Here is a 27439-nt window from a genome sequence, read left to right on the forward strand (position 1 = left end):
GTATTCCTGAGCCCATGTTGTGATTTCCATTACAGTAGCATTTCTGTATTTGATGCAGTGCTGTCTAAGGGCCCGAAGATCACGGGCATCCAGTATGGTTTTCCGGCCTTGACCCTTAGGCACAGAGAGATTGTTCCAGATTCTCTGAATCTTTGGATGATATTATGCACTGTAGATGATGATAACTTCAAACTCTTTGCAATTTTTTCTCTGAGAAACTCCTCTCTGATATTGCTCCACTATTTTTCACCGCAGCATTGGGGGAATTGGTGATCCTCTGCCCATCTTAACTTCTGAGAGACACTGCCACTCTGAGAGACTCTTTTTATACCCAATCATGTTGCCAATTGACCTTATAAGTTGCAAATTGGTCCTCCAGCTGTTCCTTATATGTACATTTAACTTTTCCGGCCTCTTATTGCTACCTGTCCCAACTTTTTTGTAGTGTGTAGCTCTCATGAAATCCAAAATGAGCCAATATTTGGCATGACATTTCAAAATGTCTCACTTTCAACATGTGATATGTTATCTATATTCTATTGAGAATAAAATATAAGTTTATGAGATTTGTAAATTATTCCATTCCTTTTTTACTCACAATTTGTACAGTGTCCCAACTTTTTTGGAATCGGGTTTGTAAATTATACTGAATAAATCAAGCCCAAAGCAAGTTTTGCATTAAAAAAAATCACATTCAGTACGGTATTACATCTTTATTGTCATTGGTATGACAGTATTTTACAGACATTTTTCAGGAGACAATTTAAAATATTTAATTATAATACTGAAAGGCACTACCTAACACACTTGATTCAAGACTTTCTTCTAAAATCCCATGAACTAAATTGTGAAGAAACAACAAATGAGAGAGATAGCACATGGTAGTAAAAATCTCTTTTCTATTATAACAGATAAACAATATAAGAACAAGTAAAACCTTGTCTAATGCTTACATGACTTGGTGACATCCACACAGGGTGCATGGTATTTACCTTAAGAACTCTATGTACAGGAAAATATACTATTACAATCCAAAAAATGTTGGATTTTCATATTGTATAAACATACAATGATCCACTAATTTTACTTTAAATTTCTACATTCTGGACCTTCCCTCTAAATCTAAATCATAACCATCATCAGCAGCAGCATTGCCATCATTATCAGTCATCATCAATTCAATCCCACAAGTATTGTGCACATTCTGATGATCTAGTGTGCTTTCCGTCAGATTTAGTCTGAGGATGTGTTGCTCTAGAACAAAAATGTATATGATAAATCTCTTTGGCTCAGTAATTACTGCACGACAGCTTACTAACTCATAGAAACAATAAAAAACGTGGCAAACATACAAACACTGTTAATCCATGCAGTAATATTGCACAATAAAGCTGCTTTGGTACTCAAGTTTACCTTGAGCTCTATTAATGACATCACTAAAAGCTTTGATGTTTTGAAACAAAAAATGAAAAAGCACACTAGACCCAATAAACATGCACATAGCATGATGCTCAGCAAAATATGCCATTGTTACAAACAATCTCATAGTAATAATCCTTTCAAAATACATCACAAGCACCAAATTATTCACTTTACTTAGAAATCAATAAATCATTTGAATAGTCAAAACACAGACTATCACCACTAATCTGATTCCTCTAGACTGGAGAGTGAAGATGTGGTCACACTAGACTATATAGAGGCTCTATTTATTTACTTTATGTTATTTTTTTATTTTATTTTAGTTTGTGAAATACAGAAGCCTTACAAGCATCATATCCTCTTGCCAAATTAGTCACAAATTAATTTTGGATGCTCAAACTCTAGTGTGACCGCAACTTTACAGACCATGAGTTTGAAGTTGGTAAATGATAAAAAATTTGTTTTTGTTTTTGTTTTTTTTGTTTTTGAAATAGTAAAAGTGTATATGTCTAAGAATAGGTATAGGTAAGTCCAGACCAAGCGGCTGAAGTATAAACCATACGTTATAAAAACATTACTTGTTCTTTTCTTAAGGGTGTTATACAAGAGGAGGGAGAAACTGAGGCTCCTGTCCTTCTGAAGAATCAGTGCTTGAGCCTGTCTGAGGTTTGATGATGATCTGAACGGAGTGCTCTCCACTTGAGTCCGACTTGCTATCTTTGCTCACACTTTTGCCTGTATCTTCACTGTTGTCTTCATCGGCTGATGCTCCTATTGGACGCAGACGCTCTTCTGATGCCATCTTGCCTCCTTTGCTTGAAGTGTCACTGACCCTCTTAAGTTTGTCGTCAGAACCAGATTTATCAGCTATAGAAAGATAAAAGATATAAATTATATTATGCATAGTATAATAAAATGTTAAATTAAGAAAAATAATTAATTGTTACATTAAATTAAATATTAATAAAATATTTAATTTATTTATTTTTAAAAATATATTATTATAAATATATATTTTATTTAATTTTATTTCAAAATTATTAATTAACATATTCTGACCCTTGCCTGTCCTGTTTAAAGTCGCTTTGCGGTAAGTGATTTCATAATTGTTGTCAATGTCTTTCCGGATAGGCCGAGGTCTAGGATGGAGCTTGTTGAGACGTCCCTCTGTGATCCATTCTTGCTGCAACCCTTCATCAGGTGTCATGCGTTTTGTGGGATCCCATCTACAAGAACCCGATGATACAGGTTGAAAAAATCTGTTTATGTGTGTTGCGGTGATAAAAATAATATGAAATCAAACCATTACTTTACTATACATACACAAGGCAGCGTCGAATGAAGTCAAGAAATTGAGGATCATTGGTCTTCAACACACTGGCAAGATCTTTTGAGTTGGGGCGACGTTTCTTCCCTTTGCTGTTGGTGATATTCCTTGGGTTACCTTTGGAATCTGATTTAAACATTTTATTGTTAAGATGTCAGTCAAAATAAGTTAGCATGAACAAAGTCATTTTTAATTAAATGTTATTTGGATAACACTTTACAATAAGGTTCTATTAGTTAATGCACTAACTAAAATGAACTAATAACAACCAGTTCATTTGTAATAGTATTTATTCATCTTTGTTAATGTTAGTTAATAAACAATACAACCCTTCAGTGTTAGTTTATCTCAGCTCAGGACCATCAAATAATATTAACAGATACAACTTTTGATTTTCAGAATGTACATACAGTATGATTAATAAATGTTTTAGAATTATTTTTTCATTGTTAGTTCATGGTAACTGATGTAGTTAACTAATGTTAACAAATGGAATCTTGTCGTAAAGTGCTACCTTTATTTGTAAGCAATCATGTACTTAGTCATCTTACCAAAAAATAACCTCCGTCTTGATGCTGTTTGAACAAAGTCATTTGGAGGAAGTCCCATAATCTGCAAAATCAAAAATGATTGTGTTCAGCAACCAGAGCATTTCAAATAACTACAAAAGAATCATTCATGCACATAAAGGTATTAAAACAGCTTTCATCCACAGAATGCAAAGACTCTTTTAAAGACTTTGAATACTCTTTTCAATACTTTTTCATGCAATAAAAATAAACTATGAGTGAAGGTTTTATGACACTTTTATGCTGTTTTTGCATCCATTTTAAAGCTTTAAAGCTCCAGTCCCCATTAGTCATAACTGCATGGTTTCACAGAATAAAGAAAGTCTTAATGTGAGCTAATTCTTTGACTGCTAATACAGTCTCTCACCTCCATGATACATGCGATCTGCTCCACTTCACTCTCTCCTGGGAAGAGGGGATAGCCAGTGTACAGCTCTGCTAAAATACAACCCAGACTCCACATGTCTATTGCCATGCTGTACGGATGGCCCAGAATCACCTCTGGTGAGCGGTAGAAACGGCTCTGAATGTAAGTGTACACTGTAGATGATACAAGTGGTCTATTAGACATAAATACAAGTGGTCTATTAGAGATACATGGATTTAACAATGACACTTTGACAGTATGAATTATCTTAATGGATCAAATAGCACTAAATCATGGTTTCTCAATTGCCGGGTCACAGGTTTGTTTTAATCTAGGGTAAAATGATGCTAAATGCAAATGATAAATGATTTTAAAAAATCCTTCATAGTTAGGACAGCAAAAAACACTTTCCAAATCTATGCTAATGGCTTCTAATCAACTGATTGCAGATTTTGCTATTTAATGCCCCATATGGTGAAAATCACACAGTCAGGATAAATCTGGTGATGTGCTCATTACACAGGGGTTTGATGCTTACCTCTCTGTTGCTCATAGCAACTTGATCCAAAGTCAACAACCTTAATGTTTCCTTGTCCCCTCTGGGACAGGAGAATGTTCTCCTATTAAGACAAGAATAAAGGATTACAGGTGTTTTGTCACAATGGTCATTGGACTGGTGAATGCTCTTATATTTGAATTGAAAACAGCTAAAGGAGCTATTCGGCTGAACATCCAAGTTGCTCTTTTCCAGACTTTGAAAGTGAATTGGGACCATGTCTGTCCCTGGTCCCCATCCTTCAGAAATCATACTAATATGCTGATTTGGTGCTCAAGAAACATTTCTTATAAATATAAAAAACAGTTGTGCTGCTTAATATTATTGTGGAAACAGTGATTTTTTTCAGGACTGTTTGATGAATAGAAATTCCAAAAGAACAGCATTTATTTGAAAGTGATTGTTTTGCAACATTATAAATGCCTTCACTGTCACTTTTAATCATTTTTAATGCATCCTTAATGAATAAAAGTATTTATTTTTCATATATATTTTTTAGTGTACTTTATAGTAAAGTATATTTACTATATAAAGTGCATCACATTTAAATTCTTAAGGGGTAAAATGTCCTTAATTTACATAAAAATAATGTTGTTATAGTCCTAAAACATCAGTTTTTAATTATTTTTTTATTTAGCTTTTCATTTTGGGCTGATTCACACTTTAACAGACTTCAGTTTACCGGTTTAAGGTCACAGTGGATGATCTTCTCTTTGTGCAGCATCTGAAGGCACTTGAGCAGTGAGTGAGCAAAACGGCGAATCAACCCCAGACTGAAGCCCTGGAAGTTGTTCTTCTTAATAAGCTCATAGAGGTTCGCTCTGTATGGAGACAAGAGGTACAATTAACATGCAGTCATCTGTGACAATGTTACAGATTGATGTTAATGGTTAATACCTTGGGAACTATGTATGGCCTTGGATTGGAGTATGGCAGTATGCCATTTATCTAAATGCCTCTAGAGGGCAGCACAGTCATTTTTGGCACTTCCGCACACTGAAACTTTGGACAAACACATCCATTGTCACTCAACAGCCTCCTGTCTTTAAGCACATCCATAAAAATATTAGTCTGTGTTAACCGCTAAGCATTATGCTAAAGAGCCATTTGAGAGGGAACCCATGAAAGTCATTATCTTTGGCAGTAGGGAGGCCTAAAACAGCAGCTGTGAACAGCCTGATGTAATCGGAGACTTCACACCATGAGTGGGCAAGGAAAGAGATAGCGGCCTAATCAAGGCATTAACTAAAGGATTCTGTGACGGTAACCAAAGACGGGGAGGACGCATCTGATGTCCTCTAAAGGTCAGGCTGCCAGAGATGAAATTGCTTTTCCTGCAAAGCGACTTAATTGAAGGTCTTCAGTGGGAAACTCTCACTTCACACTTAAATATGGCCACTGTCAGGACAAACCACCACCCCAGGTCTAACTAATGAATCATAACTTATATGATGATCTGCAACAAAATAAATTTTTTTTTTCCCTGTTTTACCTTGGATATCTGGTCTACTAGAAATCTTAAAGCCAACATGAAATCAAAATGGACTAATAAAAATATTAATTAATAAATAAATGTAATTAATTACAATTGATTCAAATGAATTGTATATGTTTTTAATTGAATATCCAGTTTCATATACGTAAATATGGTAGTAAATGGCTTTATATTAACTTTAAACGGATGTCTAAAATAAGCTGTAGTTACAGGGAAGTATTCTATTTAAGTCCAATACGTGACTCCCGTGTTTAACATGAGTTACTATGTAAGTTTAATAGTATAAATTAAAATAGATTATGAGTCCAGTATTTTCCACCCACCCTAGCAGTTCGAAAGTGATGCACAGGTGGTTGCGGAAGTAGAAGTATTCCTTCATGTGAATGACATTGTGGCAATTATCTCTGTCTCTTCTCCGCACGGCATCTAGGATCTTCAGCTCTACAAGAGCCTGATGATGGAACCTGAAGGTCACAAGAAAAATAACTTAATTAAGTTAATATATATTAACTTTATAAATATGCAGATTATTAGTACTGTTTTTCCAAACGTGACAGTGTTTCTACAATGATATACTGCATATGATTTCAAAAAAGTAGTTTGGATGGATTACTACAGTTTTATATTACTTTAGTCTATGGCCAACATTTTAGAAGCTACATCTACATTAATCCAGATAAATTTGAAAGCAGCATTTTCGTTTCAAATCGCTCTCCGTCCACACTAGTGTTTTCAAGAGCATGTTTCCAAAAGTTTTTCATCCACACTAAAATATCAAAAAAAGGCACAATTAACCTTACTTTGTATCCGTAAAGCTGTATTCAAGCTCACTGAGATGATACAGTTCTCACACTATTCTTCTGGCAAGATTATTATTTATTTAGCACAATATCTCACCATTCATTGATGCATCCAGGTCGCACTGAGGCACAATTATATGTGTGGTCTAAAATGCAACTGTCTTCATGTTTTGCCACTGGACAAAAATTGTAAAGTAAATTTCTTTAACACCGTGAAAGTGAATAACAGGCACAATACTGGTCTAAACATACAATATGTGGCACATGATTAAACATGCATAATTTCCACACCACTCAGAGTGGACAGAAAGGCAAAATGCAGAGAAAAAGATGCATTTTCATATGTATTTGGATTACTGTAGACATAGCTTAAAATATATGGACTTTCTAGCTAATTTTGTATGCAAATATTGTATGTATATATGTATTGAAAGCAAATTCAGAAAAGCATTACAGTATTCAGCACTGAGCTCTGCATTTTGAGAGGGTTTAAAGTTAAAGCATCAGTCAAAGCAGGTGTGAAGGCAGTTGAAGGGCATGAGATCAGTTCTGCGCAGACACGTAATGTGATACAAAACAGACACCTTTTAACACCCTTCAGTGTATTAAGTCCAGTGTAAACTATGACCCAGTTAAGCGCTGATTAAAGACCTTTTGATGGCCTTATTAAGAGAAGAGTGTGAAAAGGTTTATTTTACTAAGGCAGGGCTCTTCAATATTGTACATATTTTCATTGCTATTTCTAATTTTAATGGGGACAGTAAAACATTTTTAACTTTATTAATACCCCAATATTATTTTAATTAAAGAAATGTAATTTTTTATTTAATATTTGTTATTATTTAGTTCACATTTACATTTTTTCCCACAAAAAATAGCTTGAAATGAAACAATAAGTGACAGACCCCCTTGGCAGTACCACCAGAGACCCGCTGACCTTGATCGTACCAAAGATTGCATGGGAATGAGAATGAAGACATGGACGGGAGGTTCATTTTACCTCTTCTTATTCCGAATGATCTTGATGGCCACCATCTCATTTGTCTTGTGATCCAAACATTTCAAGACTTGGCCAAATGATCCTTTCCCAATCACCTCAAGGACTTCATAGCGATAGCCTATATGGTCATGCAGGACCTGCACAGAGTATTTAGAGGACAGAGTCAGCTGACAAACAGGTCAGCATAATTATTTCCGTCTCCTTTCCAGTGGCAGACTTCCTGTTACTTGGAGAACCATCTAAGTGGTAATATTGAGATGCATAAATATTTCTCATTTGTATATATCTTGACTAACACTCAGACACATATCTGGACTGTGCAACATGTGACACAGTTTACATGTTTTGACTGTTAATGCCTGCTGTATGACTGTTTAAATCGTCAAGCCTGAAGGCATGCAGTCTAATGCCCAGTAATCCTGAGGAACGTGTTTCTGAAAAGGCACATTCATGGAAGATGGTGTGAGACAGCAGACATTAGAGTCTGGCAGCCTGTAGTTGAATTAGCCAGCCTTGTGCTGTAATGCAATTTCATAATTTATCAAGAAGTTGAAAATGAGGTCAGTATGTCACCCAGTAAGCTGTTTGCCAGAAGCCATAAAATAAATGTTAACTGAAATCATATGAAATCTAAAAAAAACCCCTGAACCTATTTTATTTCAGCTACTGTAGCTGCCAAAGTGACATCTCTCATTTTCATTTAGTTCAAGTTAACTAACATCCTAAAATGACGAAAAGTAAAACCAGAAGATAAATAAAATGTATACAAAATTATATAGACATATTTAAAAACACACACACACACACACACACACACACACACACACACACACACATACACAACAAAATTACTTTAGCATTCAAATTAAAATGGAAAATATGAAAATAAAAACTAATTCAAAATATTAATAAAAACTATAATAGTATCTCACTGATACTAAAATAACACAGGCAGGCAAAAGTAATATAATCACAGAAAGATATATGAGATGTCATATTTAACCTTTAAGTAGCTGCCATGTTCATCGTCATAGCCTGAATTCTGTGGGGATCCCTGGGAGCCCTCAATCTTCTTAGTGTCCAAACCCAGATACCAGATCTCAGAGTAGTCCATGATCTCCTCCCTCTCAAATTCTGTTAGCTGGTTCTGGAAGTGCTTCAGTGCCGCTGTTTTGAAGATGAAGGAAGATGTGCATAAATAGTGAACATACCTGTATATAATCCAATTAACCAGAGCGATACCAGAGTATTAGAGCAGTCTAATTCTATTTTCAGTTATTATTGCACTGATTATATATATATATATATATATATTTTTTTTTTTTTTTTTTTTTTTTTTTGATTTATTAATTTTTAAAAAACATAAACAAAAATACTTAGTACTTGTTGGTTGTTTGGGTAGTATTTGTCCTTTGTATGTCATGTTTTTCTCAAACTTATTGATGATGCTCCTAGTTAAGGATTCGGAGAGGTTTTCCACAGATGAACCAAAGCGACTGGGGAACTGCGGCCTCGGCCTCTCCTCCTGTGTTACAAGAAATAGAAGTCAGACTGAAAAAAAGGTCTTTATGTAGCCATTACATTAATTGTTTACTCAAAAATCTAATTTAATTCCAAACCCATATACTACTTTTTTTTTTTTCTGTAAAACTCCCAGAAAAAAAAATACAAAAATGGTCCATACAGCTTAGGCACTATATTCCAAGTCTTTTAAAGCTAACCATAGCTTTCTGAGGAATATATTTAAAATTTAGGCACTATTCTAGTCATTTGGACTGTTTTGAGCTATTTCTGATGGGTCATTTTGGAGACTGACAGATATGACTACTGTTAACAGTTGTTATATGGAAAAAATCTGCATCAAAAATCCTGTTTTGAGTTCTAGAGAAGTCATAGAGGACTGTTTAGACATGAGAGTGAGTGATGATAACTGGATTTTCGTTTTCTGAGCGTTATCCCACCTGATTCCCTTGAGTGCTTTGCACCAGCTGTTTGACGATACTGGGTAAGGTTCCATTCGAATGCAGAAGTTTGCCATTGGTCACCAAAACTTGCTTGACCGGAGCCTCTAGCTGGGGCAAAGTACCAACCCCCGTCCCACACTTCTAAAAAAAAAAAAAAAAAAAAAAAAAAAAAAGGAATACTCTAAGTACTGTTCAACATGAAAAACTCTACAAATCAGTAACAATAGATTTAAAAATGATTTTTTTTCTGAACATGATTCTTTCATGGACAGTGGTTCCACATGTGTGTACCATGTTATTTGGACATGAATAAATAAAGTTATAAGGACATGTCTACTTTTAGTTGAGTTTACTCAGTTTGCTTTAGTTCATCCAAATTGTTATAAAAACATTAGCAAGTAAGACATAACTTTTCTTTACACATGATGTTAGTTGTTTGCAGTTTAAGGATGTTACTATGTGTACATCATGCACTAGCACTCTCATTAAAGTTACTTTTTTTTTTTTTTTTAAATTAAGCATTTTAGACTTTCTTTTAACCAGGTCCTCAACGCAACCACAAGCTCCACACTTCACCACAATGGTAACTCGCACAAAATACACCAATATAAAGTATTTTAAAATGCCCACATAATAGAGCATTTGACATGAAAAAGTCTCCTTATTATCACATTTTACTAAAAACTGCATAAAATAACACTTTATTTCAACATTTTCTCTCCCCACATCCAGTCCTGTGCAAAGCATGATGGGAAGTGTAAAACTTATTTTGAGGTACTTGATTGAAACATGTTCTTTCAAAATGAAAACTTTATGTTAAACCAACGAGTGACAGTTTTAAGTCAGTTTAACATGACACAATCATGTTGAAATGAAAAATTGTCAAAATGGCATTAATTCAACATGAATTGTTCAGGTAAAGTGAACAAAACTGAAAAATCACTTTTTTGAGTGAAAAAAACTCTACAAATCAGTAACAAGAGCTTCACACAAGGCTTGTGGCCAACGGCCCCAGTGACCCGGACCCCCTGCGTAGAGGATGGAATTTCAGCGGCGGTTGAAACTGAGGTGGGGACAAAAGCAGTGATACAGCAGTCCATCACAACCCCATCAGAGGAACGAATACACACTCTAAATCGTACATTTTTGGGCGTAATATGAGCAAATGATACAGATTTTCTTATGGAAGGAGATGAAAGGTTCCCTCGCTATGAAACAAATGTAGGGCACTGCACAAGGGAGGGGCTCTTTCATAGCTTGCCGGTTTTCCCTCAACTCACAGTTCAAAGCAAGTGCTCGACAAACTTCTGGGCTGAAAAAAGAGCTAGTGTGTCTATAGATAGATGCGATATTCAATCTCATATGGTCTGGGGATACTGTGGCATCTGCCAACTTGATCATGATGCATAGAAACAGAAGCTAAATATAGCATGGGGCACCTGCAGAAACCTACAAGAATACAGTAGACTGCGCATAAAAAAGTGCACCGTTCAGGTACAGCAGCTGTGCGTTGAAACCACAAACGAATCAACAGATTTCCACATTCAGAGGCACTATGCCAAGCACTTTAATATGAGCAGCTGTTATCACCTGTGAAGAGATTGCTTTTAGTTAATAACAGCTGTTAGGGGGTCATTTCACACTCAACATTTAAGATTTAACACAAGGCCATCCATAGGTGCTTGGAGGGATCTTCCATTGTCATCTATATATAGCGGCAAACAAAGGAAGGACCTATTCACTAAACCAGCTGAATGAAGGTTTGTATATTTAAGCCAAACAATGTTGAGCAATAGTGTTGGGGGGTCCAATTAATTTAGCAAATCATTGGTTTACATTTTTTCTGATTTGCTGAATCGTTTGAGTCATTACATAAAATAACTGCTCCCAGAAGTGTTTGTGCAACATGTCTCGTAAATACTGTTGTTTATTATTAAGTCTGTTAGATTTTTAATGTTATATTTATGCAAGTGGCACAGAAATTACAGATGCTTCACCTTCAAGATATCTAGATTGTGTCACGTTAGATGGTTTATAATTTAAACAGTTTCTTAAAATATTTAGCCATGTGTATTAACAACCAAATATTCAAGATTAGAGGATGCCAACTGTAAAATATAATAATCAGTCAACCAATTATCTGGATATTGGAGAGACGTGTTTTCCACAGTGTCAACAGTGATTACGGTGACTTAAACAATTCGGTCCACTTGTGGAATTGAGTTTTGGATTCTTGGGGTAGCCATTCATAATGCCTGATTAAGTAAAATCACATAAAAAATTGATTTACTATTTGCATAGTATATAAGCTAGCATGCTGTGTTCAGCTTGCAAAATGTTAGCTAAATAAAAAAAACATAATTTAATGCATTTCTGCTGAATAATACCGATCCAAACTTTTGAATGGTAGTGTATATCATATAGCGATTTTGTAGGATTTCTAGTCAGTCATTATCCATTAAAAATTTATTTCAGCCAGTGAAATCGCTTTGCATCTTAGACAGATTTAATTCAGCACCCTACACCCATCTCACAGTTTTTCTGCCAGACAGAATCAAACTTACAGTAAAATGATTCACAAAGCCTTCACGAATCAATACAAATGAATCATCACTGTTAAGTAACCACTTATGATTTTCTCTGTGAATATAGTCTCACCTGTGAGTAGGTGCAGTTAGGTCCTATTTTTGTGTTCTCGGCCTGAGACCTGTGGGGGTGAGGGAAAGCCTCGGGTCTGGCTGACTGTGAAAGAGAGCGGAGGAAAGACGTCATGAGCGTGACGAGTGGGCACACTCTCGCAACCCACATCCACAGTCATACGTGTAGGATTTTGGCTATATAACTCCAGAATCCATCTCCGCTCTCTCTATGTTATTTAACACAGTGGATGACTCATGTTCAATACACCAAGATTGCTTGTTTTTAATTCAAAAGCACATTAATAGCATTTCAATGATGCCCACATGATGCAGTTTGACCTCATAGTAGAGGGCAGTCGTGATTTGCAGTCTGGTACTTCACAGCAATCAACTACAATGCAACTGCAATGCTGAGCGACCAAGGATACCAGGGGACCTCCGAAGACTACAATCAGTCATGATTGCAGACATGAGGAAACAGGCCTACATCAATCTTAATCAGGTGGAGCGTGCGTCAATAGTGTTGACAGACAGCATAAGGACGGATGGAAAGCTCCAGCTAAACTTAAGCGCCTCTCGGGTGGAGGGGGAAGGGGATGAAATACAAAGAGAGGATATTGGTGGGCTGGTAGCAGAAGTCAGACAGATTGGCCAAGAAACATACAGACAATGGGATGATCTCACATGTGTACACACCTTGGAGACTTGTGTGGCTCTCACACCCTTAATCTAAAGGGTGATTATTTGCAGAGTTTAAAACATATGGTGGTTTTTGGCCAAGCAGTGGGGAGTTTAGCCATCCTGATGTGTTGGGACTTAACTGCATTCATTCACATGCAGCGAAGTACATACTGGCTTATGAGGGATCAGAGAGTACATAGACTCCAATGTGGCAGCAACAAAGAGATGCATTTAGAAAACAGGCAGTAAAGATTTGTTACACTTAGACTGCGGCCGTCAGCTGTGCAATGTGAGCCCCGGGCTTTAAAACACTCATTCAAATATTAACACCTTTGCTATGTTCAGGAACAAGGGCTTTGTGTTACAATGTGGGTCAATGAACAATGCAAGGGTGAGATAGATACTTATCGGTACCTATCTATCAGTATTGGTTGATTCTGCATTTTTAACTGTGCATGAGAATTTCTCATTTTTACATGTAGATTACTTTTGCCATCATTAAGGGCTTACTTAAAGTTAATCTTTAAAAACACTGACTATTTAATAACACTTTAGCAAATCTCATAATTAATATAAATTTTAATGCTTACATTTAATGTTGTGATGGCTACATTTGATTGTAGCATTTAAAACACTTGATATATATAAAAATTAATAAAGAATTTTAAAAATCACAAAAAATAATTATTGGCCAGAATGCATCCCTAAAATAAACTCTTAAAATAAAAGTTCTTTCTATGGTTCCATGAAAAATGTAATTTCTTTATTTGCATTTATGGTTCAATGAAGAACCTTTAACATTTATGGAAGCTTTCCATTCCACAAAAATTCTTTATAGCGGAAAAAGATTCTTTAGATTCTCTTCACACTAAGAAAAATGTTTGTTATGAGAACAGATCACTGAGAGGTTCATGTTTTTTCTATGATATCACTGCGAAAACACCCTTGTGGAACCTTTATTTTTAAGAATGTAGATCCTACTGAGAGCTAAACCTTTCAAAACTACACATTGCCGAATTTTATGTCCCATATGCTATTTTAACACACAGATTGGTGTTTAAGCCCACCACCAATGGTTTTTACTCATTTTGGTATCACATACATAGACAGACCAATAGAGGATTTAGGTCACCCCAATAAAGAAGAAACTATGATCTATGACCACACCCTGCAAGGCTCAAAAATACATCATATACCGTTCTTAATACTCAGGACTCTTAATGCCTTTCTTAGTAACTTGGAGCTTAGTACTGAATCATTTGGAGACAGCCACCTTAAAGGATGGTTCATACTTAGACACTGGCTGGAGGTTTTTTAAGCATCCTAAGCATCACATGTTCAGACCAAATATACTCGTAGGGTACAAGGTGTGTTTTTAATATCAGTCTTCGACTGAACAGAACAATACAGCTGTCAATGCAATTCACTTCATTATACATAGCTGGGATAAATCTCAATGATGGAGTGATAGGATGAATAGAAGACTGAGACTTAAATAATTTATTGTAACCTTGCACTCTAAATTTTATCATCAATAAAACCGAAAATACACAGAACGGAACGCAAACAAATAGACTCGTGTTACTGTGAGTTACGATTCTTAGAAGGCAAAGTGCAATGAAATCTGAGCAAATAACCAAATAAAACAACGTGAGGAAGTTCTTTAATAATCTCTTACAAAATTACCATGGTAACCACATTTTCTGCTTCTAAAAAGCCTATAGGTTCTAGGCCTATATGTAAATAATAACAATAATAATAAAATAAAAGTAATAACAACATATTATAATTAACATGCATATAATTGAAATAAAATTTAATCTAAAAATATTTTTCAGCATTTCGGTTCATTTATTTATCTTTTTAAGAACAGATAACAAGTTACCGCTATAACATCAATTATGATGGCTATTATATGAACTGTATAGGTATAGTAGACTATTATATAAACTGTGCTCACCATGGTATGGCTACATTTTAAAAGGCGTACCTGCAATGAATAATAGCCTATGTTTTAAAAAATCCAGCCTATCTAATAAAAAATCATACACATGCGTAAATTATTTAATGCTATGAATGTATAATGTTTAAAACTTTAATAATAGTAAACTCCAGTACAACCAATACAGTAAGATAAATATGTTGCAAATATATACAAAAAAAAAAGCCTATATACTTAAAAAGCTTTAAACAAGAATAATCCCAAATGCATGCGAGGGAAGGCATAAACTGCTAATCTTCATACATTACCTTGTTATTAATTTCAGGAAACATGTCGTTTTTTGACACGTGGATATTTAACACATCCAAGTCACAAGGCATAAGGCATGAGAAAGAAAGAGCGCGTTCGTTATTAAATCCAGCAGGCAACTTGCATGTGCATCTAAAGAATTCTGCAAGTCACCGGAACCCGTCCTGTCAGCACTGGAAAATAGCAGCTAGACTTCGCGAAATGAAGTGTTTCCCGATGAGGCGGAGAGGGGTTGAAAAGCTTTCGTCAGCAGGAGATTAACGGAAAGAGGCAAGCTGTCCCTCTGCTCCACTTGACGTGTATGTCCCGAGATGTCCCCACCTGTTCAGGTTTTCCAGCCTGACCGCACTCTATATAGATTTGTTTACGTGCGCTTACTGATCACTGAACCCATATTCCTTCCATCCTAGCACAGTGCATTTGTTTGCCAAGTCATGGAGCTCCTAAAGTGGTAATTCAGGACAGTTATGGCACAATGTCCGAATGTGCAGCTGCACAAGTCAGCCTCTAATAACACAACCGGCTCGCAGGCATTAGTTTTTTAGTGTGTTCCTGCCGCGCTCACAATTTCCTCGCTTTGACACGAGCTTTCAGTATGCAAGGGCACCGCCTTCGCCACTATCTGTTTACTGCTCTCTCTTTAAGTTTCCATCTGTCAACGAACGATGGGACCCCAATAAATAACGCCTATCAGTACATCGTCATTCCCAAAGCCCTGTGTATTTCAAAATGTCAGAAGAGCAGTGCGCGAGCCAAGAGCTAAAAAACGCTCCTCACTCAACCTTAACTCCGTGATTAATTAGGCTTTGATTTGAACGGGAGATCGAGTAGTTGCATTAGTAGGCTAAAAAAGTAAATTTTGTACACCTAAAATTATTAGTACTGTTGACAAATGTGTAGATGGAAAATGAAGACTGGGCGATGTAAATAAAACTATTTTATTCTACACAAAGGCGGTCTCTGCATGTCGAGATCACACAATCAGCCAAATGTTAGTCACTTAACCCCCTAACCTGACCTTTGCTTAGGCTACAATAAATAAATAAAGAAAGAAAGAAACATCAATAATGGGTTATAAATATGTCTGAACATTGTAAAATATTACATTTAATTAAGGGTTATTATTTATCCAAAGATAATTATAACAGAAAAATAAGCACAATTATAATATTAGTCAAATATATATTAAACAATATAATAATTACAAATAATATTTTAAAAAATAAAACACATGCTCCTGGAGCCATCTGGGATTTTCCGAGCACTGAAGCCCAGAGTAGGCTACCAACTATCACATTGGGGTTATGAGATGAGTTTTTAATAGCTTAACTGTTTTTAAGTCGACATGGCGTGTTGGTGCCAGGCATTGGCACAAAATATTAGTCTGCATGTTTCCATAGTCCAACCAATTAAAAAATCTCACAGTGGGAAAGTGAGAATGTGTGAAGAGCCCCTAAGTCTGCCTACAACAGATACATCCAGATTGCAAAAATATATAGTGATAGACTATGTTTAATGATATATAGGCTATTTAAAAAAAAAAAACTTATCTTCGTAAGCCATTTGTAACGTCTTGAATTATCATCAAAAGTCCCTTTTACTGAACACAGTTTGAATTATTCTAGTTATACAAAACACTCCAAGCCTTCCTAAATGGCAAATATAGAAGGTAGCAAGTTGACACTTTTTTTCACACCTATTCCCTATAGACTAGCTCGGCTCACAAGCATGGTAGAGGTGGAAGCTGCACTGTATCTGATACAACATGACTTAGTAAGCCGGCTTATTATCGAACCAACTTTCTCAAATGTCAGACTCAGGCAGCCTGTGTCTATACTAATTTAGGCCTAAAAAATTGTGATCAAAGTTCTGAAATTAAGTGATAGGATGGGGAAAAACAGGAGTGCATTTAGTTTTGACCCTGTAAAATTTAAGCAAGCATGCATAGCATAATAAAACCACAGTGCATGGCATTTGGATTGGATTTGAACAGATTGTACGTAGTGTGTGCGCCTATATGAATACCAAGAGTATTTTTGAAATTGGTCTACTTAAGTGAAAAACAAATCTATTGTTAATGCACTGAATATGGATTAATGTTTAAAGACTAAGTTCATTCTGTCATTATTTATTCAGTCTCATGTCTTTCCAAACACATTCTGTTGTTTTATCATAGTAAAAGTAGAACTTTAATAGGGATTTTTCAAATAGATCCATACAACAACAGTTCATCCCCTGCAAAATATAAAAACACTATAAAAGCAGTCCAAAACAGAATATGTTCGGAAAGACATGAAGTAGAGTAAATAATGACAATGTTCTTTTTAGGTGAAGCTATTTCTACTGTAACTATTGAGAGAGCAAACTAGACTATTTACAAAAGACAGCAATAGATCAGTAGAGAGAAGCAAAGGTGTGAGAAAGAAAAACAAACGCTCTCACTATGGTGGGAGGAGGGAAAAGAAGCCTGATTATGATTAGTGTATGTTACATAACACAGAGGCACTGTAGCAATCATGGTGAGCTATGGGGATGAACTGTTCCTGATGGATTGCTCATTCAGCACAATGGAGCTCAGAGAGGGCACATGCATGACACATCTTTCCTAGACCAATCCTCATCAGCCTGCAAGCATTTCTGGTCCATCCCATTCAAGGCTCCTTTATTAAGAAAATAACAGCTCTGCATGACTGAATCCAGTCATGGAAACATGTGAGGTTGGATGGAAATGAGGTTTGGATGAACTAATCATTTAAGCAACAGGTAATTAGACTTAGACAGATCTTTACAACAGGCTGCAAGGCATTATAGAGGATTCAAAAATCTATGTAACCCTTTATTTAAGCATCAGGTAATTAGACTTGGTGAGTTGTTTTCTAGAGCTGATCTAGAGTTGCAGGTACACTTGATTCAGGTATCCATGATTTATTATCACTATTACATGGGGTTTACATTTTAGGAGACTGCACATTCTGTCAGCAGAACTCCACTTATCTTTACCTCGGGTTGAACTCTCCTGTTCCTTTGACTCTGTCGGGTGCCCCAGCAGTTCTGGAGAATCTCAAAGCCACAGCAAGGTGGTGTGGTCCCATCTCCACCCATGGCAGGGTCTCCCCATGCTCTGGTAACCATAGGCCTCAATCCCACTACATTGTGTACATTATGTCCACAAGTTAACCACGCCAACTTCTTTGGTCTTCGATGATCTAGAGCTCCTGGTTCAGAATGAACAACCTGAAGGTTTTGCATTGTTTTAGAAATCTCTGGATTTGGGATCAAAGAGGATGTGGCCGCACTTCACCTGTCTGCACTGTATCTGAGAGTCCATTTTACATGCCATCTCCACATCTCTGCTCGAGGAGATGTGTGCTGTAGGCAGGGATAAATCGGTGGTAACGTGGGGTGCTCGGGGAGAGCTTGGTGACGTGTGGACAAGACTCCACAAGGGAGCCATCCTGAGCCGGAGACTGAGCAGTGGGGGCTCTCAGTGCCATCTTCCTCTTCCTCTATGGGAAGCATCAGGGGAGTGATCCCTGACAGTGGAGCTCCACTCAGGGGCAGCAGAAGCTGCTTCTGTTGGGACTTCTGCTGGTAACTCTTCCCTACCAGAGGTCGTCTCCTGGAGACAGAGCCGGAGATATTTCCTCCCCTCCACCGTTCACATTCCCCCAGGACGCTGACAAACAGCAATGAAGTGCAGAGAGGAAATCTTATCTCCCAGCATGCACACATAGGCTTTGGTTTCTCCTGCTACAGCACAGAGAGAGTGGGAAAACTAGCCCTGCCCTTCATAGTGATACCTCCGCCATTTGCCTCCACAGAGGATAATATTTCTGACTGTTTCATCCATGGGGACTTGGGGTCTAATGTGTATACCCACATCTCTCAGTGCCAGCTCTCAGAACAAATTGGATCTTGTGCATCTGCCATCAGCTGAGAATTGAAATGTGTTTACCAACTTTGTGTTTACATTGTAACTGACATTTGGAAGACCTTAGACATATCAATTAAATTGTGTCACTCAATGGTTATGTAACAGATGTGTAAACATAATAACATGGCCACTGTGGGTTTTCAATGTGAGGTAGATGTGTTACAGTCTACTGTGACATTACAGGGCTTCTGAAATAAAAAAGTTTTAAAATAGAACAGCTTGAAAATGTCGTTAAAACTTCACCTCTTCTATCAAATTTCTTCAGAGGTAACACAGAGTCATTTGGATTGGGATCAGTTCTTATAAAGTATTTTAAACCAATACACCATTTGCCACCGTCTGGCATAGTTTAGCTCCAACACACCTGCCTTAAAGTTCAAGCTATCCTGAAGTTATGAATTTTAAACCAATACACCATTTGCCTACGTCTGGAACTAAACTTTGCTGGAAGGTGGGACTCCAGGACCAGGAGGAGGATTGGACACCCCATATACACATCAACATTAAATTTATGTCAGGGGTCGCCAATCTCAAGGCGTTTCTCAATGTCAAGGATACTTCCTTGGCAGGACTGGTCCTTCTAAATCACTTCCATCAGAGGCTAGACGAGGCTCCTCTTTAGCATTCGGAGAACACGTAAATGGAACAGGCTAGCAAGTGCACATCATTGCGTCATTACATCAATGAAAAGGTCTGCTTTTGGCTCTGAAAAATGGAAGTGCAAACGTTACTGGTTTGTTTGCTTGTTTTCTACACGGAGACGTATGAACACCTCCCTTTGTTCCTTGGTCCCTGTTAAAAAAGACGAGAAAGCTATGAATAATGCTGTGAATGGTATAATATTAACATTAAATTACTTTGGACAACTTAACTAGTTATTTATAAAAGAAATGCCGGTGACAGCAACCAAGCTAACAATTGTTAAATGACAGGTCCGGTTCAGTTAGCCATCAATAACGTAATTTGTATTTGTATAATTTATAATATCAATAAGGTAGTAATTTGTACTGGCATTTAAACATTAAACTTTACTTATTTACTACAGTTATAACAAATGTTTGGTAACGTAAATACATATTGAAAGCATATTGCCCCATTAACGCTTTAACTAATGTTTGGTAAGGTATTTTGGAGTTTTTTGAACAAGATAGCAAAGCTGCACACATAGGATTGTGGGTGATTTGAGAGCACGAAGGCTACACATATGCATCCTTTCCTGTATATGGGATATTTTTCGAACGAAGGACTCAGTCCTTGGTTGAAATTCCAAGGATCCTCGACATTGGAACAGTCCTTCGACGGATGTCGATGTCGTAGCATCCTCGAAATTCTGGCTTCCGAGGATCCTTCCTTGACAGTGAGAAACGCCTTCAGTCTTGGAGGCCAACCTTCCTGCAGAATTTAGCTCTAACTTGGTTCAACACACCTGCCTGGGAGTTACGAGTAATCCTTTTGACCTTTATTAGCTGGTTCAGGAGTGTTTAATTAAAGTTGGAGCTAAACCCTGCAGGGAGGTGGCCCGCAGGACTGGACACTCCTAGTTGTGAATACAGTTGGGAAATATCTTCAAATTTTAATATATACATATACAGTTGTCAACATTTGAAGTGGATCAAAACTTTTCATCAAAGTTGTCCTAAAACCAAAACCATACCAGTTCTTGTCTTTAAAGAACTTTTTTGATCAACTTCAAATGTTGACTTCTATATACAGTATATATATCTATATAAACAGTTCTTAATCTAGAGAAATTTTATTGTTGTGGCAGTAAAAGAACTTCAGAACAGAAGCTTTTCCTGACAATAAAGTGAATTTGGAGGATTATAATCATATCTATAGTCATGGAAGCAAAGTAATGATTTTGACTTACTGTGGCCCTAAAAATTACATCTAAGCCACAACTTTAGTACATTAGATAATTAAATATAGTGGTTTCTACAAATGATGCTATACTTTATGAGAACAAACTTTTCTTCTTTTTGATAACAAACTTTTCTTCTTATGTTTATTTTAATTTTATTTTTGTTTTAATTTTGTTGTTGCTGCAAAGTGTGTATGGCTAATGATATTACAAATGTTTAACAGTGTATATATCGGGGGTGGCCAACGTTGGTCCTGGAGAGCCACAACCCTAATCAAACACATCTGAACAAGCTAATCAAGGTCTATGGGTTACTAATGCCTTGTCCAAGTACCTACACTTGTGGTCTTGGCCACTTGAGAGCACGTGCACGCAACAGGAAGAAAGTGCGCAAGACTGTCCCAGGTCTTAAAAATGGCAAAGCACAGTGGCCTTAATGCACACTAAATCCACACTGTCTTGAATACTGCTCCGGAGCGTTTAGTGTATCCCATCATGTATCATGTTCTGGAAATAAATCATATAAATGCCGAGATCTTGTGAGAGGTCACGGAAACATTTCCAATGTAAGATATATATTAATATAATATTATTAATATAGATTAGCTTGCAGCAGGAAGGTGAGTATTTTATCAAGGCTGGAACAAAACTCAACAAGGCAGGACTGTGGCTCTCCAGGACCAACGTTGGCTACCCCTGGTAAATATCATGCATCAGAATGCAACAGACTGATGGCTAATGACCTAGCTGGCAGATATGCAACTTAAGCATATGTAGTGATTAGCAAGTGGATATAAATTGTTCTGGTGAGAATAGGGTCATACAATAGCAGGTGTTGCAGAGTAGAGGTTATATGGATTAACCACATGTGACACGTTTTGGAAGCCAAAAGATAATGTCGAGGTAAAGTCCACACCTTTGCTAAGACGTTATTTTTACACATGACCATATATATTTGTGCCTCATTGAAACTACAGATGGTGGTCTATTTTAACAGGTCAAGTATGTTGATGACCAATTTAAGGCCTGCGCTTGGACTAATATAATTAAACGGTATATGCAGTCTTGTAGCCGAAAAGATATTGAGTGATTTAGTTTAACATAGTGTAACACAGGTCTTAAGAAAGCCATGCATATATCTAATTAGACACACTTTTAAAAGTTGGACTATTTTTGACTTACCATACTGTACTAAAAAGTGCAACACTCAGCAAGATGATCAAAAAATAAAAAACAGAGCAAGCGTTGATGCCAAGTCTAAAGATGTCGTCCTGAATATGTATAGCTGCAACAGCTCTGCTTAAAATATACATTTATGGCCACAGCCATTCAGTATGCTAATTAAATCACTGTACAGTAATCTGTACTGTTGATATACTTCTAAATATTATATACTCAAAAAAGACTTTTGCTTTCCTAATTCCTAAATGCCTGTGTAAAACCTTCTAATATGATGTGGGTGGTTGCAGGGTGCTGCTCTGTGGTTGCTAAGCTGTAAAGAGTGGGTTTTAGCATGTTACTATGTGGTTGCTAGGTTGTTCCAAGTGCCTACACCAACAAAGCCCACCTTTAAGTCTCTATGATATTTGAGATAGATCCCTTCTTCATTGTAAATCTATTTAATCTATCTACTTTTTTATTGTTTAATCACCCACCAGGCAAAAATGATCCAATTACCTATAAAACTAATAACACATCTTTTGTGGTATCATTCACCCAGGACAAGTTACATGCCAAACCCTAAACCTTAAGATTCGCTTTTATTCTAAACTTTAGCAAGCACTGTTTGTAATGAATGAATAAGAACAACACTCCAATCTCTCATGTATACGGTCGGTTAATGACTGATGCTTGAGATATACAGTTGTCCATGTTCAACAGTAGAGTAGTTCAGTGAGTGGGCAGAGAGACAGACTGACAATGCCCCACTCGTTTATGCCAGCATGAACAGCATGAGTAACATTATCTATCAAGGTCAGCTGTCTGGGCCAGGCCTCACATGGGCTAATCCCTTTCACACACACAAACACACAAACCATGTGCATACACACAAAGTGGATGGGACAGGATGGCAATGATAACATTCGACATCTATTCATGTTTAAATTACAGCTGACATCTACAGTAATTACTCTGAGAAGCTTTGCTTTTGTTGCCAGGGATTTTATTTTGGCTTTGACCTAGACTTTAAATGTGCTGAATCTTTGAGCACAGATGCCCCATGGACTGTCTCGGCCAAGGATTGTTCCAAAATGACCCAACTATTTTCAGTGTCGGGGATCTTCTTTTAAACTGTAAGTATTTTTAATTTACAAGTGATTAACATTGAAGCTATTTAAAGCTGGCACACTTTGCTATATGAATGATATACTATGTATATAGTCACACTAATACAAATTTTAAGTACACAAAATTTGATGTATAGACAAACATTTCGAGACAAACACAACTAAATATAATAATTATTTGACAGTTAGTTTGAGTCAGTTTTGTTGTTTCAGTAACCGCTTTCACTGGTTCATTCAGGGAGGTTATTCAGCAAAACATTCAACAGTCTAATTCAAACCGCTGAAGGATTCGTTAAAAGAACAATTTCAAAAGAGTAATTTGCTCTTGAATTGTACTACACTGGTTGAACGACATCTTTGTTTTGCAGGCAGACATCACTGACAAAAACTCAAGACTTGTTTTATTTTTATTTTTCAGTCTAGTGCCTTTGAAAAATACATCATATTCATTTTAGACTGCAAGCTAACTAATAACATATTTTAAATACTCGATCTAATGAGTATTTTACTGGTGTTATACTAAAAAGCAATTCTAAAATAAGTGCAAGACAATCAGCAAATTTTTTTTTTGCTGTTGTTTTTTTTTTTTGGCTTATTCTTAAAAGGTTTATGCCATTAGCTATATATTGTGCACCTGTAACATTTCTAATGTAACAGGTTTAAAGTTTTAAATATAGATAGAGCCTCGTTTGTCCAAACGATAAGTCTTTTTACATGAAAATGAATAGTTTTGTGCAATGAAAGTTATATAGTAATTAGAGTGTTGAGTTTACAAGTTTGAACCTAATGCATCTTTTTCAGTCAGCTGTCCAATGGCGAACTTAAACTAGATCTTGGGTGTTAAATAAAGGATATAAATATGCAGATACACTTTAAGGTTATGACACATCCTTGCAAACATTTCTTACAGACTCAACAAATGAAGATCATGCATTTAAACTTTTAAGATCAACACTGTCACATTTGGCTATAATTTATACAGTCTGCAGGTAAAGTTGTTTATCTTACAGGACTATGGGCATCAGTTAACTAAGCTCAAGAGACTAGTTACTTCAGTGTTCTCTGGTTGCCTGGGTGAAGGGAGAAACCTCATACCCTAGAAACACTAAGGAAGGGACTACCTTGTTATTGCAAAAAGAATATCCCCCATGGTTTACATACAGTATGTATATTATCTTAAACTGAATTACAAACACATGAAATCACAACCTATAAAGAAAGAAATAAAATAAATGTCCCTTGGTTTGGTGTGGTATAATTATCTATCACAATTTGGAAATTCTGAACCCTAAAGGATTTACAACCAACTGACACTACAGCATCACATACCTGCTCATTATATAAAGTGTTCTTCTGTAGTCTTTCATCTCCCTGTTCAACATCTTACCTTCTCTCTTCTGTTTTCTCCTTCTTCTCTCTCTGATTCTGCCCTTGGGCCCATTTCTACCGTAGGCAATGCTGAGGAGTGTTCGGATGAATCCAGGCAACAAATTAAATAACAAATCTAGTCCTATTATGGACGGCAGCTACAGAGTGGGCTGCGATGATACTGTTTGGGTGCTGTGGAGCTCCAGCCAGTGAGCCTGGTGTCTGGTGCTGACATGTTTGGCTCAGACAGTGAAGGAACCTGATGATAAGGCATTGAGTGATGGAAGCAGGTGCCGTCAGGCTACCACGCGCTCTTCTTATGCCATCCACAGGTTTGGTTTTACTGCATTCACATTCTTGTGCTCTTCAGAAATGCTTTACATAATGTCAGTGTCACGTTCAGGTAAAGATGAAGGACAGATTTGGCGAAATTTAGCATTACATCACTTGTGCTCACAAATGGATCCTCTGCAGTGAATGGGTGCCGTCAGAATCAGAATCCAAACAGCTGATAAAAACAAAACTATAATCCAATCAGTTAACGTCTTGTGAAGTGACAAGTTGTTTGTTATGAACAAATTCATAATTAAAACATAGAGTCCTCTATCAACAATATTGCTTTCTTCAGTGAAAAAGTCATTTTGTCTGAACAAGCAAAACTATTCACAGTTGTATACAAATGTGGGTTTTGAAATGTCTTTAAAATGATAAAATTAAAGTTAAAATGTCATTATGATGGATTTGTTTCTTACAAACATGCTGCTTTTCACTTTACAAGATGTTAATTGATGGACTGGAGTTGTTTGGATTACTTGTGGATTATTGTGATGTATTTATCAGCTGTTTGGACTCTAATTCTGACGGCACCCATTCACTGCAGAGGATCCATTGGTGAGCAAGTGATGTACAGTAAAGCTACATTTCTACAAATCTGTTCTGATGAAGAAACAAACTCATCTACATCTTGGATGGCCTGAGGGTGAGTTTAACCATTTTGTGCAGTTTTATGTATCATATTTACATAATATATATTTATATATATATATATATATATATATATATAATATATATTTATATAAATTAATGGTATGATTAACACAATTAAATTATTTTTTGAAGTCAGTGTTGCATTGTGGGTAGTTCTAGAACTATCTGTTTACTAAACACTGTCATTAGACCATTGGCGGCCAAAGGAGTTTTCTATCACACAGGTAAGCTGAGAATTGTTATGTCACTGTCTGTGCATCCTTAACACAACCATCCAGTACAGACACAGAAAAACACGTGACAACATCAGTCAGAGCGCAAGGTGATCTTCCTTTGTAACAGACACAAAGTAAGTCAAATTTTGTGAATTTTGCAAAAACATTTGAGGTTCTGTTTAGCACCAAATTACCTTAATCTTAAAATGTTAATCAAACAAAATCCCTTTTAAAACCACAATTAATCATCACCATTTATTTGATGACATAACCACTGTAATCCAATGCATCACTATTTAAGCACAGCATCTTATCAAATTAAGAGACTCGGGTTTGAGATATCCAGCGGTACATCACATGGTAATGCACACCTCTGGGAAAGATGCATCTCTATGTTGGCTTATCATAGTGACACATGTCAAGACTTAATCAACACGCGGTTAATCGTCACCAGTGTAGTAGAACAGTAGATCCCATTATATCATAATCACCATCACATGATGATGTAACTCCAATATTTGTTTAGAAGTATACTTGTTTTTAAGACTGTAATTAGGAAATTGTGCCCTGTATTGAGGTTATGCTGATTGCTAAAGCTTGCACACTTATGTTAGTGTGACTGTGTAAACACTGGCCAGTTTTGTCATGTAAATCAAGTGTGTAGGGTGAAACTTGCAGCTCTCTGACACAACTGAGGTGAATTGCCGGGTTTAATTTGAAGTATCCAATATCATCATGAATGCGGCAAGCTCCCATAAGAAACATTATCAGATGTGGAGTTCATCTCGATAATGGCTATATCAGCAATGCACACTCGGCTGGAGGTCTAGTGCCTGCCAACACTTAGTTTATCAGACACCAAATGCAAATCAGTCATCATACCCCATATGAAAATAAGATGCGTATAAGATTGATATCTCAGCAACCTTGCTGTTTTGAACTCGCTGCTTATTAGTATACTGAAGATGAAGTTTGTCGTTTCTAGCAGCATAATTGCAATCTGCCTGTTTAAACTGAACTGTTTTCTGAAGATATAGCTAACTCAGACAGAATCTGTTTTAGCATTACACTTTTCTGTTTTTCATTGTAAATACACTCTAGTTCCTCGCTTTTGTTGTGAAGCGTCTTGTGCATAACACAGCATTCTAAAAGCATGGCTCTCAAATTCAATTTCTAAGTAGTTTAACTTTAAAAACATGCCAGTAAGCCTTGCCTTTTTTATGTAAACTTGCTAGATGGAAGTATTTGACCATTGTGCTTGAGTTTTTTCTTTTTACAGTATCTTGCACAAGACATGGCATTCTAAAAAAACACTTTTCTATGTAAACCTGTGCTAAACAGATGCTATCCAGATGCATTTTCATTCCACTGTCCTGCATCTTGTGTTCTGTGTGAATTGTTTAATTATTGATGCTAAATAATGTCTTGCAGTATAAATCACAAATATTTGAATAACTATATTATAGCAGATATTTTTTTGGATGGCTCTTGAAACTATTAATCCCATTTTGGTGCCTTACAGCTTAGGATAGTTGCTATTAAAAGGTTTGAGAAATGCTTTATAGTATTTTCGTAGTCACTCACGAAAAAGTCTTTAAACCAAATCTTAACAATACTATATATACAAATAAAAAATAACTGATTTTCACATTCATTTATTAATAGCGTGACAAATCATCTCAGGCTTAAATTAGAAAAAATGTTTAGCAGTAAGT

General features: G+C 36.4%; 1 protein-coding gene across 1 annotated transcript; it reads right to left on the minus strand.

Annotated features, from left to right (window-relative positions):
• Positions 1–1949: 1949 nt before the first annotated feature.
• On the minus strand, positions 1950–18193 carry LOC109050639 (dual specificity tyrosine-phosphorylation-regulated kinase 4-like). Its single transcript, XM_042715334.1, has 14 exons — positions 18072–18193; positions 12159–12242; positions 9498–9641; positions 8920–9061; positions 8540–8703; positions 7537–7673; positions 6060–6200; positions 4924–5062; positions 4224–4305; positions 3686–3858; positions 3301–3361; positions 2746–2875; positions 2488–2648; positions 1950–2289 (listed from the first exon to the last, which is right to left on the minus strand). Exons 1-14 carry the CDS (start codon positions 18171–18173, stop codon positions 2021–2023), a joined length of 1929 nt encoding a protein of 642 aa, XP_042571268.1. The 5' UTR covers positions 18174–18193; the 3' UTR covers positions 1950–2020.
• Positions 18194–27439: the final 9246 nt, after the last annotated feature.

Source organism: Cyprinus carpio, chromosome A25 (assembly GCF_018340385.1).
Source record: "Cyprinus carpio isolate SPL01 chromosome A25, ASM1834038v1, whole genome shotgun sequence".
NCBI classification, from domain to species: Eukaryota; Metazoa; Chordata; class Actinopteri; order Cypriniformes; family Cyprinidae; genus Cyprinus; species Cyprinus carpio.

Bases quoted from the DNA above. Each gene is read 5' to 3' on its own strand.
- LOC109050639 (XM_042715334.1), bottom strand. From the start codon at position 18,173: ATGGGTGGAGATGGGACCACACCACCTTGCTGTGGCTTTGAGATTCTC. The intron at 6,201-7,536 runs GTAAAATGAACC...TGTGACCTTCAG, and splicing joins ATCATTCGGAATAAGAAGAG to GTTCCATCATCAGGCTCTTG. The intron at 3,362-3,685 runs GTGAGAGACTGT...TTGATTTTGCAG, and splicing joins AGATCGCATGTATCATGGAG to ATTATGGGACTTCCTCCAAA.